Below are 16,796 nucleotides of genomic sequence, written 5' to 3'. Positions count from 1 at the left end.
TCACTCTAAAATACACACAATGTTAGTTAGTGCACTATGGGTCAGAGTCCAGATTTCAGTGTGACACAGAAACACATATGGACAGACAGTCGCTGGAGCCAGACCAATTGATGTGGCGAGATGAAGGATCCTATATTTAGCATTATTGAGATGGTAATGCTTCGGACATGAGAGGAGCGTAGCATGCATGTGTGTTTGCTAATGACAAGGCTGGACAATCCTGCAAACCTGCAATTTCAAAACAGAAAGTATTACAAGTGAATTGAATCAATAATCATCTGTGGACCATAACAAACTGTGGAAATATCATCACTGTTGATTCTTAGCTTTGGCCTTGAGGAGAATGATGAAACACGGTAAGCTTGTGGCACGATCCCCCCCCACCACCACCACCTCTCTCTCTCTCTCTCCCTCTCTCTCTCCAGCCCAGCCCAGACCCTCCTTGCACTGTTGTCTATCTCACACTGGTTTCTTAGCAACTGAACTGATATGCCCTCTTATTCTCAGCCCCATGAATCTGCAGCCATAACCCAAGATTTTATGGAATAACGCATTTAAGCCCTGGGTTTCTAAGAGTTATATGGCTGCAGTCATCTGCTAGTGTACTACAATATGATCTGTGAGCTTCTCTTTATCTGGCATAAAGATCAACTTTGATGCTATGGAGAGATGTTGGTCAGCAAAAACTCAGAAACCTTGGTATTTCTGCAGCCTTGAAAATAAAAAAAATTAAAAAATAAATAAAAACTTCAGAGAATGTGATGATCAAAATGGAAACTAAGCATTACACTCAATAAGTAACCCTGATGCTCTATGGAAAAAATGTAAGATATCTGTGTGAGCGTTTTTTTGTTTTTTGTTTTATTTCTAGATAAGAAAGACTGCAATCCAGAGAGAGACAGCGCCATTATTCATGCTATGATGTCATATACACACAGGCTAGTGATCTGCCAAGGTCAATGGGAGAGCAGTTCATATTTACACATTTGAATAAACATTAAGTGTACAAACAATTAATAGGTTTATTGAATGTAATATGCATGCGAATATTAGAGATTCACAAACCTAAGATTGATTCATAAACTTACTAGACATAAAAGCCAATGGTTAGATCATTGTTGAAAAATATTAATAAATTAATGACTTAATGTGTTTTTAAAATGAAGAAACTATTTGTACTGGTAGCAACAAAAACTGTAAATCCTACGAGCTAAAAGCAACTGGTGGCTATATAGGCCTAGTGCAATAATAGTCATGATGAAATACTTCCACCTAGTGGCAAATAAAGGAACTGCATTGTCTTGAAAAACAGGTTTTAAAGTGATGAAAAACACAGCATAGCACAGTTGCCAAAGGAGAAAACAATTCTAAATAAAATATATTTTTGAATGGTGCAATGTCCACAAAATGTCACCCATAAACAGGAAGTTGACACCCATGAATATTTAATGTCACAGTTTGTTTTATTCATAGAATGTACTAGTATATACCATTATTCAGTTTTATCATTAAAGAAGACATATTATGCTTTTGGGGAGCATTTAGCATTAAACTTACATGTATCATAATCATAATATTATATTTTCTTCATTGTAAGGAACAATTTTCTAAAATGATTTATAATAGAAGCAAACAAGCTATGGAGTTCAAAACTGTAATTATAGATAGGTGGTAAGAGAAAACCTACTCCCTATCTATAATTACAACAGTCAAGCCTTGAATGCAGCACAATGTAGGATTACTTAACCATGCAGGAATCAATCAAAATATAACTCTGACTATGTGACTGGGCTACATGGTTAAAAACTAACTAAAGTAGGCTTATATGACACCTTTAAAGAGGTGTACTTTGGTTTTTTTGTTGTTTTTTTTTACTATTTATAAAAGTTAAAAAGCAAGCAACAGCAGCCCAGCTCAATAGTTCTTCACTGGCTTCACTTCACATAAACCTGCACATACTGTATGATCAGCATAACCAAAACATAAATTTTGACTATAGCATGCTTGGGATCATGCTAGAGCAGTTCCCTTTGATGAAGTGCACCGTCTTAACTTCAACATAATTAAACTCTAAATCCTATGTGTAAAAATCCATCAAAATGTTCACAAAACTATGAATAAGGAATACCCAGCTCAACAGCACTGGCGCTTACCCTCTAAATTAAACCATCCATCAGTTTGTAAATACAGTATATAGTAGATCGAAATGAGAGTAAATGAAAAGAGCGTCAGCCTTCAAACTGGCAGTGGTATGGATCAATATTCTCCACATTTGGTCATAATTCAGAGGAGAGAGGAGATTAGAGGCAGATGGTAGGCGCTGGATTCTGTGTTCACTTTACCTGTAACACACCAAAACAATCTAATGTGGAAAATTAGTAGTGAGGAAAAATGTATCCCTTTCATTCTGTTGCTTCTTTGTGGAAAAAGTGTATTATGTTCTGAAACTGCAGCAGTTTTGTGATCTTTATGCACTTTATACAAGCATTTGTTTCGATGGACCAAAATTGAAATGTCAAGATTATACAGTTACTCATGATTATTCAGAACATAATATAATCTTTTTTTATGTGAGAGTTCTAATAGCAAAAACAAGTCATTTCTAATCTATAGTGCAAAATGAAAACAAACAAAAAACACAAATTTAGTGTAACTGAATAAACTGGTCACATACTTGAGGAAGGTTAATCTGTCAATAATCTTGAATATATGTTAAATCATGATGTGCTTCTTCACAATAATTTTTACACTTTTCTTATTCTGTAAAGGACTTCAAATTACTTTGTTTATGAATTGTGCTATACAAATAAACTTGCCTTGCCTTGCCACTATAATTTCATATTGCTATAGCTCTCCGGTGCCTTCCATATTTGGCACCAGGCCATGTTCTAGTGCAGTTGGTTCCAAGCTTTTCCACTTTGTCCCATTTTAACTAACATGGCTTGAGCAGCAGCTTCCAGTTTGAGAAAGGCATATTTTGCAGAACATGGCAATCCCACTGTACATCTGTAGATTTTAAACAAATTGCAGTGAGCTAAACCTTTCTCCTTTGGAGGATTAAAAGCTGAGACTGGATCTAATTACATTGTTGGTTGGTAATAAATAACAAGGGAATGATGAATCAGTTTTGGTTTGGAAACTTAGCCAGAGACTAATTTGTTTAATGGCATGGTTTGCACAAGGAAACCAATATTATTTATTTGCAAATATATATATACACACACATATATATATATATATATATATATATATATATATATATATATATATATATATATATATATATATATATATAACTGCGGGGTGTAAGATGCTGGCAGGGAAAAGCATACATGGAGCGACATAACCAAGTGGCGGGCATAGTGTACAGAAACATCTGTGCAGAGTACGGGCTGGAAACCCCAGGATCAAGGTGGGAAACACCTCCAAAGGTTGTGGAGAATGACCGAGCCAAGATCCTGTGGGACTTCCAGATACAGACTGACAGAATGGTGATGGCGAACCAACCAGACATAGTGGTGGTGGATAAGAAACAGAGCAGAGCCGTGGTGGTTGACATCGCAATACCAAGCGATGGTAATATCAGGAAAAAGGAACACGAGAAGCTAGAGAAATACCAGGGGCTCAAGGAAGAGCTGGAGAGAGCCTGGAAAGTAAAGGCATCAGTGGTGCCTGTGGTGATCGGAGCACTCGGGGCTGTAACCCCCAAACTGGAAGAGTGGCTACAACAGATACCGGGAAAAACAACGGACATCTCAGTCCAGAAAAGTGCAGTACTGGGAACAGCAAAGATACTGCGCAGAACTCTCAAGCTCCCAGGCCTCTGGTAGAGGACCCGAGCTCAATGAGGGTGAGAGAGACCTACCACCGTGGAAGATGAGAAACACATTTTTTTTTTATTATATATACTATTACTCATTTTTAAATTTTACCCTAAATTATATTACACGGTAGGGCTGGGAAATAAATCAAATTTTAATCGAGATCTAGATTCAGCCTCGTGAATCGTTAATGATATCTTTGGGTATTTTAATCAGGATGCCAACAGCCAGTTTGGAGTTATGAGCAGTGTTCAGACTTTGGTGGTATAAATTGGGCCATTTTTTTTTTCAGTTAAATTGCACTGGTTAGAAATTGTTTATGTGCAATAAATTAAAGTAATTTATTATTCTTATTATTCTTATTCTGCCTCTTATTATTATTATTTAAAAAAATAAAATTGAATCAAAAATCAATTGATGAGAAAAATTATAATTTCTTTAGCAATACTGCTCAGCCTTATAACATGGGTAAACATTGGTATTTCCATGATGTATGACCACATGTGTACAAGGCAGCTCTCCGGATATCCACTAGGGGTCACAAATATGAGGTTTGACTCACTGCTATGTTGTAGTTTATAGGGAATGTTGATGATGACTCTGCCTGCTTACCCAGCATCTTGGGCCGATTTATCAAGGACCCTATTCCCCGTTCGCATCAGTCACAGAGTGCAACATCTCACTTCTCTCCTCCTGTTTAGGAGCCCAGACATGTGATCAATTCTGTTACGCCCTCTCCCGACTCGTCTCCTGTTCATTTTCTAGCTGACTATATGCATCAAAATGTATTATCAGAAAAACTAGGCACTTTCGTAGCTATATGGGCACCCCGCTAATTTAGCATGAAAGCATTCAAGTCTGAAAAAAAATACTCTTGCACTACAAAGCTATCATTTGCTCCAATAAGCTAACAGCATTGAACTCTCAGTACTGCACAATTATACCTTTGATATTTAAATCTACAGTTTGAATAAATATCTGGCAGTGCATTTAAGGTCTGTGTCTGATTTAACATTTTTAGTCGGGTTTGTAATAGCATAGTGCTCTATACAGGCTCTAAAACAGAATACACTCTGTTAATGTGGTAATACTGGAAGGGCTCCACTGTGTTTTTAAACTCCATACAGTATCACTAGAATCATTTGGATGATTTCAGCACTATAATTACCAATCTGTACTGAACAAAAGGTAAAAGGTAGCCATTAACTTGAAAACTACTACCGCTTCATGACATCACAAGGTAGAACAGAGTATTTTGAGCTTTGGAGATGTAGACAGACTAATGATGCAAAGTTACTCAAATATGGTGCGAATGAAACAAAACACAACTTCATGTATGTTTTTAATGAGGTGACAACATTGACATAGTTTATAGATTTTGAGTGATATGGGAGCTTTACCTGTATGAACAAAGAATCCAGGCAGATATGTTACAAGCTACCACACTTTAATGCAAATCATGTCCTTATTCTCATAATTCTCATAGTAGTTAAAATTTTGTTTTTCACAGGATTTACATACCATAGGGGTTCACACAAGTGGAGGCTGAGTGGAGAAGTGAGGAGAGAGAAGGCGCAGAAAGTAGATGTTGTGTCAGAGCAGTGCTTCTCAAATAGTGGGGCGCCCCCTGGGGGGGCGCGAGGCTCCGTCAAGGGGGGCGCGTTTGACCTCGGGGAGCATGCTTTTTTATTTAGATTTTTTTTACTGTCTTAAGGGCCGTTCACACCAAAGCGTCAAAAAACGCCTTGACGCCTCTATTTGGACGCCTTTGCATTTGAGTTTAGACGCCCCCGACGCGCATCTTTGACGCCGTGGACGAACGGGACAAAAATACTTGACGCTCATCCGTTGCCCTGGAAACAAGAGCCCGGTCCCGCTCTTTTCCCGAAACAATGTCAGACCAGACTGAGAGAGTGTTTTTATGACATAAAACATCAAAGGAGGAGATCGGGTCGACGACTGGGGCGTATATATATTTATACTCCGCTAATGACACTGGATCAGTCCCGGTCTAGTCCTGGTCTAATACCGGTCTGGTCCTGGTCTAATCACGGTCTAGTCCCGGTCTAGTCCTGGTCTAATCACGGTCTAGTCCCGGTCTGGTCCCGGTCTAGTCCCGGTCTAGTCTCGGTCTAGTCTCGGTCTAGTCTCGGTCTAGTCCTGGTTTGGTCCTGGTCCGGTCCTGGTGTATTCCTCGCGATCGGCTCGGTGATTGTGGCGTATATATTTATTCTCCGTTCATGTTTGTGGTTCTCGTTCTGGTTCTCGGGTCTTTCTTCCTGATAATAACGTCGCTGAGTCTCTGGATACTCGTCCCTGATTGGTTGACGCGGCGCAACTGACGCGAAAAGTTCAGCATTTTCAACTTGACGCGCGTCTTGGCCGCTGACGCCAAAACGCTGAAGACGCGCTGCGCTGACGCCAGATTCGCGCCGCGCTGACGCCGAAAACGCGCCGCAAAAACGCAGTCATATAAGGTGGCAGTGTTACGCACAGGTGTACTTATAACAATTTTATAGACAAATGATACTATCTATAGTCACGCGGGGGGGCGCGAGATGTTTTATTCGTCCTAGGGGGGGCATGACAGAAAATAATTGAGAAGCACTGTGTTAGAGCACTGAGCTGCTTTCAACAGAAGAACAATGACTCTCAATGGCAATGTCAGAATTAATTAATTTATGAATTAATATGAATTAATTCATATTGTTATATTGTCCACTACTTCTGTCTATAAAATCACAACATGTCTTTACATTGTTAACAGGATAAGTCAAAAATAACAACTTAATTAACTACATTTTTTCCAAAGCCTCTGATCAAAAACCCATGGATCTATAGACAGAGCCTGTTTCCAGAAGTATCTTTCCAGATAACATCAAATGCATAGGGGTGGCAGATAATGAAAATAAAAAAACAACTCTTGCTATCATTTTCAATATCCTAGTAAGTATACATGTCAGATTACAAGATCTGTAATGTCTGTAAATGAATTAAATTCAATATTAATTCAAATTTAACTATCAGACAAATATGAAATGACTGCACAGTTACCCACAAACTGGAAGATGATAGCATAAATATGTCCCATTTGTGCAGCTTTTGAGATAGTTCTTTATTGTAAACATTAAATCCAATATTCAAAATTTGGAAATCTTTAAATAACCATTAAAATATGACTGGTCAATTGTCCACCTCAGAGTTAAATTTTTCTATGACATTTCCATTTCTACTATCAGCTAGTGTGTTAAATGCAGCAGCAATGTCAACATCATTAGACCCAAGTGTTTGCACATGTACTGGATGGACTGGTTGTCAGGTCACAGAATACTTCCTGTGTTTTATATCACAGAGCAACCACCATCGTCAGCACATAATAGTACTAATGCACAGACTATACTAACAGTAGACAACCCACATAACGTAAAACGGGGGCTAGTCAAAATCTATTACTGATTTATATTTTTAATCATTCTACATTCACTTGTCATTCCAGCAGTTTTCCTTCTTCAAGCAAGATGGAAGCAGACACAAAAGCCAGTAAAGGGAGACCCAGTTCTGAATGAACATTATTTAACCTGCCACTAGTTTTAAATAAGTTATTTCCACATCTACAGATTTCAATTATTAACCAGATTCTAAATGATGATATTGCTACCTAAAAACCTAAATTACACTGTGGTCTTTGGGTTGGTTTTTAATGTGATAGAGCATGCTATATCAGGTGGGGCAGGCTGGGAGATGCAGAGAACATATTTCATACAGGCATCCCTGGAGAGAACAGGCTGGTGGTGGTGACAGAGTAAAGCAGGCCAAACCAGAGATGCATGGTACTAACACTTACTGCTCCAAAACAACGGGGGCATCTAGATCATCTGTGTAGGGAAATTAGGCCATTGGATGTGGCTGTGCAACGCAAGCAAATCACTAAAACAAAAATAAACCTTTATATTGTTATTCATGCTTGTGGTAATATCTGAATTGAATTAGCATAATAATTAAAATAAGATGGTATTTTTGCAGCATTACTCATGCTCATACTCATACTCACCCAAACAGTGCACATTATCTCATTATTTAGTTGCAAGAGTTTTCTGTTGCTATGGCTTTAAGAAACATCAAATATGCTTTACATAATAATATAACAAAATCTACTTCATAAAAAAGATCCAGGTTTCTAAATTGTAAATGGTGTATAATTAATGTATATAAAATCAAAACAAAAAAATCCATTTGCTATGGAACATACCTGGATGACTGAGGGATTACACAGATACAGCTTGTTTTACTGTACTACTTGACTTAAGGATATCTTTCTTTAGGTTAATTGTCTGGGGTTGTAAGACCATTTCATCTTTTGAGGGGAAAATTATGAATACAAACTGTAATGTGTAAGAAGTATAATCCAATCTGCTGAAGCTGAAGTAATCTTATTCAAAAGAGGAGACACTTGATCACTGTGAGTTAAACAGCCTCTCTTAGTCAAACTGAGACACACCTGACAGTTCCCATCCTGGTAATCCATGTCTCACTCTATCTACCATGACGGTCATCATTAGTGTCAAGTTGAAGCAGTGAGCTATTAAAAACACAAACAAGGAATGGGCTGAACTGGGTAAATAAAGTCGGTCATTACATTTTAAATAATGATGGGTGTGTTCAATTCATAACAGCATTAAATCAATTCAGTTGTACAACAGTTTTGCTCTCATTCACATATTGCATCTTCTCCATTCTGCATATTGCTCGACAGAGACATAGGTTTGTGGTGAGGAGGAAAATGGCTTTTCAGCATGTTATCATTAATAATTTACTTATGACAAACAGCCCTGACATTTACGCAGCGCTGGGTGTCTGTCTGACTCTGACAGTGAGACAATAACGAAGAAACTATAAGATTGGGGGGAAAGCCTCTTAGCTGTGCACTGGTGCAATTAGACAGGGCACAGGCCTCATGTGGTGGCACTTTGCTGGAGGAAAATATTGATACTTCCTGTGAATATGCAAAGAATGACCTACAGTGTGTCACATGACCCAGAATTGAAAGTCAAATGACTTACTGACCTGCTGCAATAAGGATGACACAAACTGTTATGAGAAAAAGCTATAAACAGAATTTATTATTTCTATCAACTGGGAACATTCAGAGTGTGAAAGACTAACTGTTTAATTACAATAACTCACGCTCCAAGCTAAACCCTGGACTTAGTTGGCATTTTTCTACATCTGGTTGATTTGCCAATTCCTCTTCCAGAAAAAAAAAAGATTAGTGCAGGGATGTTTCAATAAACCAGTTCAATGTTTCCTATCACTGGATTGTTGAGTGTACAAGATCTCTACAGCACTGATGTTTTAATTTTTAGGTGTAAAAAATGTACAATGCATGCTGAGCAGAATTGCACATTTCAGACTTATATAGCAGCATATGCTGCTTTAACTGTCACTGGTAATGGCCTTGCACAACAGAGCAGAGTGATGAGCACAAGAATAAAGTTTGCACTGAAGCACCTTTTGGTTCATAATGACACAGAATACCCCAGAATACTAGCTGTGCTGTTGTGTCAGAATCTAAGCACACTGACCCTACAGAAAACAGGCAATTTGGCAGCTGCTGCTGAGAGTAAAGACACGGGCGGATGGTTTATGACTGGCCAGAGGCACAGCTAGTGTTTTCAGGTACTGATCAGAAGAAATAAGGATTACTCACAATCAGTCTTACACAGGCACCCTGCTGGGAACAGTGATCCTCTACAACACTAACACAATGTACACACCATACACTGTTTATGGTACACACAGACAAGCTATCTGTCTTTGAGTCATCTGCAACTACTGACAGAGGGTTTCCAGAGCCAGTGTCAACGCCGCTGAAAAATTACCGCCGCCATAGATCTGACAATTTCCCATAACATGTTTGAAAGTGCATGTTTCCCTTTCTGCACAATGGTGCAGTGTCCTGTCTCTGGTGAAATGTCTCTGGTGTAGAAATAGTTGCAGTGTCAGTGCAGAGTAATCAGAGTGGGAGTTAATACGACATGTAAAAGACATAAGAGGGACGAAAATATACAGACATGTTTTGTTGTATTTAGTTGACAACTGTTTTAAAAAAGCATTCTTTCTGAAATGAAAGGAAATGTCTATCTATGCAGCAATCAATCACCGCTATTAGGCAAGGTTCTTGCCAAGGAAAACCTGACAATTTGTGTTATATAAACAAAATAGGTCAAATGTCACTGGAAATTGTGTCTTATTTTATATGAAATCAAAAAAGTAATTTTACTAGTTCTATATTAGACCCTGCAATTTCAAGTTATTGATTGTACAAGACACATCAGGTGTTCTGTAGTAGCTATAATAATGGTTCTACTGATAAATTGTACAAAATCATGTTTCTTCATCTAAATAGAGCGTACGCTTACTGCTCAGCTAATGATACAGTACTAAGGCAGCTGCTTGCATAATTTCAAATAAAAGTATTTTCAAAAAGTCTCATCTGGTTACCCCCAATGCTAAATAATAACCCTGGAGAACAGACAGAAGGTTCCATATTTTATAATTTTAAACTTTTATTTTACCACGATAAAAGGTTTTAATTAGCAAGCATAACTAGGGTGATATGATATTTTCATTCACAGATTAATTACATATCTGACGGTGAAAACAAAGTCAAACTGTGATTAAAAAAAATATTCAGTTTGAGGTTACTGCTCTTTCAACTCAAATAACATGTTGATTCCTTATAATCACTGTAATTATGGAGATCAGAATACAGTTATTTCTACAAGCATTTCCAAACCGGTGCATTTACCAACAGCATTCACTCCTCCATTTGCAGAGAAAACCTGTCTGCTCTTACGTGTCATATGACAGGAAAAGTGTAGTTTAAACATAAAATTTACATGAAATAATGAATTGGGACATAAAAGTTCAAGAACATTTAGATGACCTGATCAATGACCAACATATGGGTACATACAAACCACATTGTTAAGCCCTAAAACTATTAATACAGCAACTTTTTTGATTCCATCTGGCAAAGCACACACACATGCACACACCATGCCCATATTATCCCCAACCTGAGGCACCTGCTTATGCTAAAACTGGACTCATTTCCTTTGAAAAACAGGAGCAGGTGCAAACTTTGGCTCAGGTGCAACATCTGATTTCCATCCTCCTGTCAGTGAACCTGTGGCTTAATGGCCCTGAGGCAAATAAGTCTGCCCTAATTCATATGGTCAGCGTGCTCTCATTTCTGTTACTTACTATATCTCAAGCAGTAAATCATTCAGGTATTTCTCTCATTACCATATTGCTTCCTTGTCTATTTCTTCTCATTGACAGGGACTACTCAAGACTGCATCCTGTACCTGGGGTTTAGCAAAAGGGAGGGGTGTGAGGGCACAGAGGGGGCACAAGGGGAGGCTGTGACACTAGAGGTGAAGCCACAGCAGTGAAACAGAGGGAGGTAACTGCTAGAAATTCCACAGCGCTGCAGGGAATGGACCAGTAATACACTTGCAGTACCATACTTGTACATATACATATTTGATAAATAAATATAGAGATACAATAATGAGGTTAGTAAAATATTAGGTATTAGATCAGGATTTTTGTTCCAACAACAATATTTACTGATTAAGGATTGTGCTCTACAGACAAAACCTGTCTTGCCTATAATAACGTATAATTGAAATACCTTTTGCACATAGATATTTTTTTTTATCTTTCTCTATAAAGGTGTAGAAGTGAATGAAGTATCCATTACAGCCTGTTCTTGTTTTACCCTGAGGGGTGTTTTTTGTTTGGTCTTTTTGGTTTTGTTTTTTACAAAAACTAAATGAAAAAACCTTAATGCTGAACATATAGCACTTGGATTATATAAATTTAAACACACAATGAAGTCGATGACAAAGTGATGTCGGTGTGAACTTTGAAAATTAATAAAACAAATATTGTGGCCAGTATACTCACTCCCACTCCTTGCGTCGTGCCTGTGGTGTGCTGTGAATCTTGTGAGCCTGGTGGGCTTTGACAATGTCCCGCTGCTCAATAAGACCCCCCCTTCGCCTCTTCATCACATTGGGGCTAACTGCCAGATCTCCCTCTGCCCCCAGTGTCCCCCCTCCATCGAAAGCGGGGGTCACGTCCAGTGCCAGCCCCAGCCTGTTTGGGTGAAGGACCTGGGGCATTTGTCCTGGCATTTGTGGGAGGTAGATGGTGTTGTAGCTGGTGGAGAGGTTGGGGGGCTCCAGGAGGTGGGAGGAGGAGTGTGGGCTGAAACCACAGGCCAGTCCTGTGCGGTGCTTCTGCCAGTTCTCACAGTCCAGAGCAGGGGGGGCAAGGAGGTGGTGTCTGGGGGTGCTGTTCCCACGCATCGCCCAACACTCCGCCCCCACCGGAGCTCCAGGCAGTCCCAGTGCATTGTGGTCCCCGGTCACAGACTGAGTGCTGACTGTACAGGAGCCCAATTCCAACATGGTCTGAAGGCCGCAGAGAATATCAGCATAGTGCTAAAAAGATAAGAGATACTGTTAAAGCAAGATATTTCTCTAAAGGTCAAGAAAATTAATCACATACATTTTCTAGCATTTTTATTTGTAGCATGTTTTTCTAAAATGTATATCTTTACTGCATGAATAGAGACAGACAGCAACAGTTTATGAATAATAATAATAATAATAATAATAATAATAATAATAATAATAATAATAATAATAATAATAATAATAATAATAATAATAATAATAATAGAACAATAGAACAACAATTAGAACATTGAAAACTATAGTGTTTAAATACACATTCTTGATTAACTTTGGCAGCCGCCTCTGTTTCAGTTTTATAGAGCTCTTGGCTTTTAGTTAGCTGCATGATTTCTTGTTTATAGTTCCCTGTGCGCCATGGTTCACTGGGATTGCTGCAGAACAGAGTGATGGCATTACAGGAGGAGCTGAAAGCAATAACGTTTCTCCAGCATTCCAAGCCTGAGCATTCAAATCTATGCGAAAGCACAAACATGAGAACAGTCAATTAAGCAGGGGACTTAATGATGAGGAAGACATCTATAAAGGTGGATTTAAAGTATAACAATGAATAACACCTACACAGATTTGAAAATACATTAATTTCAGTGGCACAAATCCCATCCCATAATAACTAGACTTTGGTGTCTGTCTTTGGTGTAGAATTGTGTAAGAGTGAACTTTGGAAAAAAGGTAATGAGGAAAACGCATAACAGTCCATAATACAGCAACAGCATTTCCAGCAACCCAAATGAATGAGTTCATTAAAGCTAATCAAGTGAGTGAGGCATTTGGTGGCCACGGCAGTTTACCAGTTGATGTGTGCATTACAGGCTCCCAGTAAGAGCACATATTCACAATGATCTACCTAAAACAAACAGCTGTGTTGTATTGAGCTGCACTGAAGGACAGCAGGAAAATACAAGTACTGATGAAGTCAATGGCCAAGCTAATTGGCATTAGCTGTGTGGCAACAGGTTGAAAGGGTTAGAAATTATACATTGTTTCTTCAGGGAGTTAATCCCTCTTGATTATTTCTTGTGGTTTAAAATAAGGTGTTACGATGGGTACAGATTATGCAATAATTTGTGCAGTCCATTATCTGTGCATTGAGGTAGGGTATAATTACAGCAAACAAAATAGTGAGAATAGAAAAGAAACACATTTTAGCTAAATGCATTTTTGGTATAAAATAATAACTGAAAAACTTAAACATAGCAAAATATATTAGACTGCGATTACTGAATTGGTAGAGGGCCAAAAAATCCCCAAAAGTGAGAGAGAAATTTGCATTAGTTTAAATCATCCTGGCACCAAGTCATCCAACCATAGACACCTGAAGCTCTGTGCACCTTCCTTTTTTTGCAATGATATCTTCTGACAATAAACTACAACAGATATAAACAGTAATAATGTATAGGTTTGTGGCAGTTGTTTTTCCGACATGAGACTCTTACCTTACCCAGCCTTGAGACTATAGTCTATGCAGGGTTATGGTAGCAACAAGAACTTAATAGATTTAGAGAACAGTAAAAGACTACACCAATAAAAATACTATATCTTTCTCCTGTTATTATCTGGATAATTATTACAACCGTAAGTCAGCTTTCACCACATCTAGGTTTAAAATATCCCCACTAAAAAAGATAAATCCCACCAGTATGCTTCTTGCCTACATATTGTGCAATAGTAATAGTCCTATAACATTTAAATGTAATTATTTGACTAAATAATTTTGGTATTAGTTTAAATACAAGTGAATCTAAAATAATCCTAATGCACCCTAGACTAATGTGATATCACATCTAAATTGTTGTGACATTCACATAAGACAGCCAGGTGTTTGTGAGGTTAATAATGAGAAATGAAGAAAAGGTCTGGACAGCCGGGCAACCTTGTCACACCTGCTGCCCCCGGGAACCACTCAGCTGTCTCATCACGCCTCATATTTCACCCAAACCTGCACTCTCCTCCTACTAGAACTTGGTCAGAACACAAAGAACCAGGAAATGTTCTTTCACCTAAATCTGCACTAATGACCAAAAAGGAAGATAGCTAAATATATTATACTGTGATTTTTTTTGTCTGATCTGAAAAACAGCAGCTCATTTAAACTGATAAAACTGTTAAAAGACTGTTATCTCAATCACGTTCAGTCTACATTCATTTTTTGTATTACTGACTGCCATGACTTACAGTGAGTGCATGAGGCAGTGCCAACCTGCATATTTACAGCTCTCTATTGCACTGTTGCATTTGCTGAGAGCAACAGAAAAACTGGGCATGTGACTCAAGGAAAAATGCACAAAATGAAAATGTTTATAAAACATAAAGGAGATATTATGATTTATTTCTGGTTCTGCTATCATGTTATTTTTTATGTTTTTTACTTAAATATTAACCTAAAACAATTATGAGCATTCTCTATTAAAAGAGACTTAACGTGATTTTAATATTGTAGGCTACTATAGGGAACAAACCTACAATAGATTTTATATACTTTAATGTATGTAATACTTCTTGATCTCACTACCATGTGAGTTTATTGTTACTGAAATAAATGAGGTAAAGTATGTTAGTGACTGAGAGCAATAAACAAAAGATGTTGTAGTTTTGAGTTAACTAACATTTTGATTTGTTTGTACTGGTTTTAGTACCACTCAGATTCTGGACAAAATTTTATCATGCAGGTTCAACTTTCAGATATTCTCTTAATTCAGTTAATCACCAACTGGATTTGTATGCATGTTTTAATGAAAAGATGTTTCACAAAGAGGTCTCACTGCTGGGTTGACCTTCTGAGAAAAGTTACATAACAGCAGATACACGTCAGATCGTTAATGATGAATGCTGCTAGAACCTGCACACTGTGACAAGCTTGGTCGTTTGGGGGTTAAATGACCTATGTGTGCTCTGGAACATACTAACAATCTCTATATCCAAGCATTTCCAGCACCCTGTGACCTGTTGCTCATGAAATACCTCAAGAAAAACAAATATTGATCGATGACAGTTATTAGCTGTTAATGTCTTTGTAAAGTTATATTTTATTGTCTAATATATCTAATATAGTATCTAATCAAATGAAGATCCTATTTTATAATACAGTTTCGAATGCATATTATTGAAAATGAAGCCTACTACATTAGGCAATAGTTACAATCTGAGAGACAGAATAAGTAGGAGCCATACGCCAAAAATACAGATGCAGAATTGGATAATATTTTAGTTGTTTGTTTGTAATCTAACCAAAACTATGAGGCCACCTGCTTAATTTACCAGACTCAGACTGCTCACAGCGTGCCTTGTATAAAACAGGCAAACACAAATTATTCAAGCTGCCTCTACCTTAAAATAAATAAATAAAAGAACTAACAGTAAAAACAGGCATTGATGCACATTCTGAAGATCAGTTTAGACAGTAAAGTACATTTCTCTGGCTTACATTAAGACCATACCCCATAGAAACAAAAGGCATATTCACTTGATTTAAACCTTCATTGTATACATCTAAGTGACCATCACTGATGAATTATACCTACTAGGGCGGTTTAACGATTGGAGTTCTCTACCTTCAGAGATTGAGGTGGGAATTTTCTTGGTGTCCTCTAGTGGAAATTGGATCATTATCTGGTTTGTGTCCGATTGGTAATTAGTAAAGGGTAATGTATTTGTACTTTCGGGAGATTCCACACTCAGGCATCTAGTAGACCAGCAATCCATGTTTTATTTGTATGCAATCGTACGTTTCAAATTTTTTTGCCCTGCAGAGAAATTGACAATAATAAGAATCTTACACAGATATTGTTCAAATTAAAGCTTGCATGTAACAGTAAAAGTCAGAAAGCAAATCTCCCAGATGCTTAAATCTGCAGCAAAACCTAGTCTACACTAACGGATATTTTTGTTTTTTAAATGGCATAAATCCCTCTGACTGACATGATCAACATGATGACTGATAAAAGCATGCGTCAAGTGCCTTACCCAAAAATGAAGAACTCTTTTCCATGGTGCGTGGCTTTCCCAGATGTTGCATCTTACGTCCGCCACAGAAGCCACTCAGCACTGTGCAGAGGAGAGAGAGACCGGGGCGCAGGAGAGAGAGAGAGAGAGAGGGGAGGAAAAGTAAGTAGGCACAAATTTTAGCTTACATCTTTTTTAAATGTTGCCTTTTTGTGTTATTTTCCGTAATAAAATGGGGAGCGATTCAACCTGAAAAATAAACTATAGCCTAAAAGCCTGCTGCACCATGGTCAGGGCCAGTGCCCAATCGAGTTTATAGAATCTCGTTTAAATTGTGTCTTATCTTTGTATTAACGTTGTAAAAAGCCTCTTACTTTCCAGCAAAAATATATATATATATTTTTTTTTTTACTTGTTTTTTGGTAGAATTTTTTTTTATCTTATATATTATATATATATATATATATATATATATATATATATATAT

The 16,796-nt window shown here is 37.7% G+C and overlaps 1 protein-coding gene across 1 annotated transcript in view; it reads right to left on the bottom strand.

The window, feature by feature from the left end:
- LOC110160055 (voltage-dependent R-type calcium channel subunit alpha-1E) overlaps window positions 1–12,301 on the bottom strand; it is a 57,881-nt gene extending 45,580 nt beyond the window's left edge. Inside the window, exon 1 of the mRNA XM_055164463.1 lies at window positions 11,796–12,301. Coding sequence (XP_055020438.1) covers window positions 11,796–12,301 — 506 coding nt within the window. The remainder of the gene's footprint in view (window positions 1–11,795) is intronic.
- Between the last annotated feature and the right edge of the window lie 4,495 nt (window positions 12,302–16,796).

The sequence above is a fragment of the Boleophthalmus pectinirostris genome, unplaced genomic scaffold, assembly GCF_026225935.1.
Source record: "Boleophthalmus pectinirostris isolate CB_2022bp ecotype Guang Dong unplaced genomic scaffold, ASM2622593v1 HiC_scaffold_7, whole genome shotgun sequence".
Classification (NCBI taxonomy): Eukaryota; Metazoa; Chordata; class Actinopteri; order Gobiiformes; family Gobiidae; genus Boleophthalmus; species Boleophthalmus pectinirostris.
The sequence above is the reverse complement of the archived record's forward strand: the minus strand, read 5'-3'. Positions and strand labels throughout refer to the sequence as shown.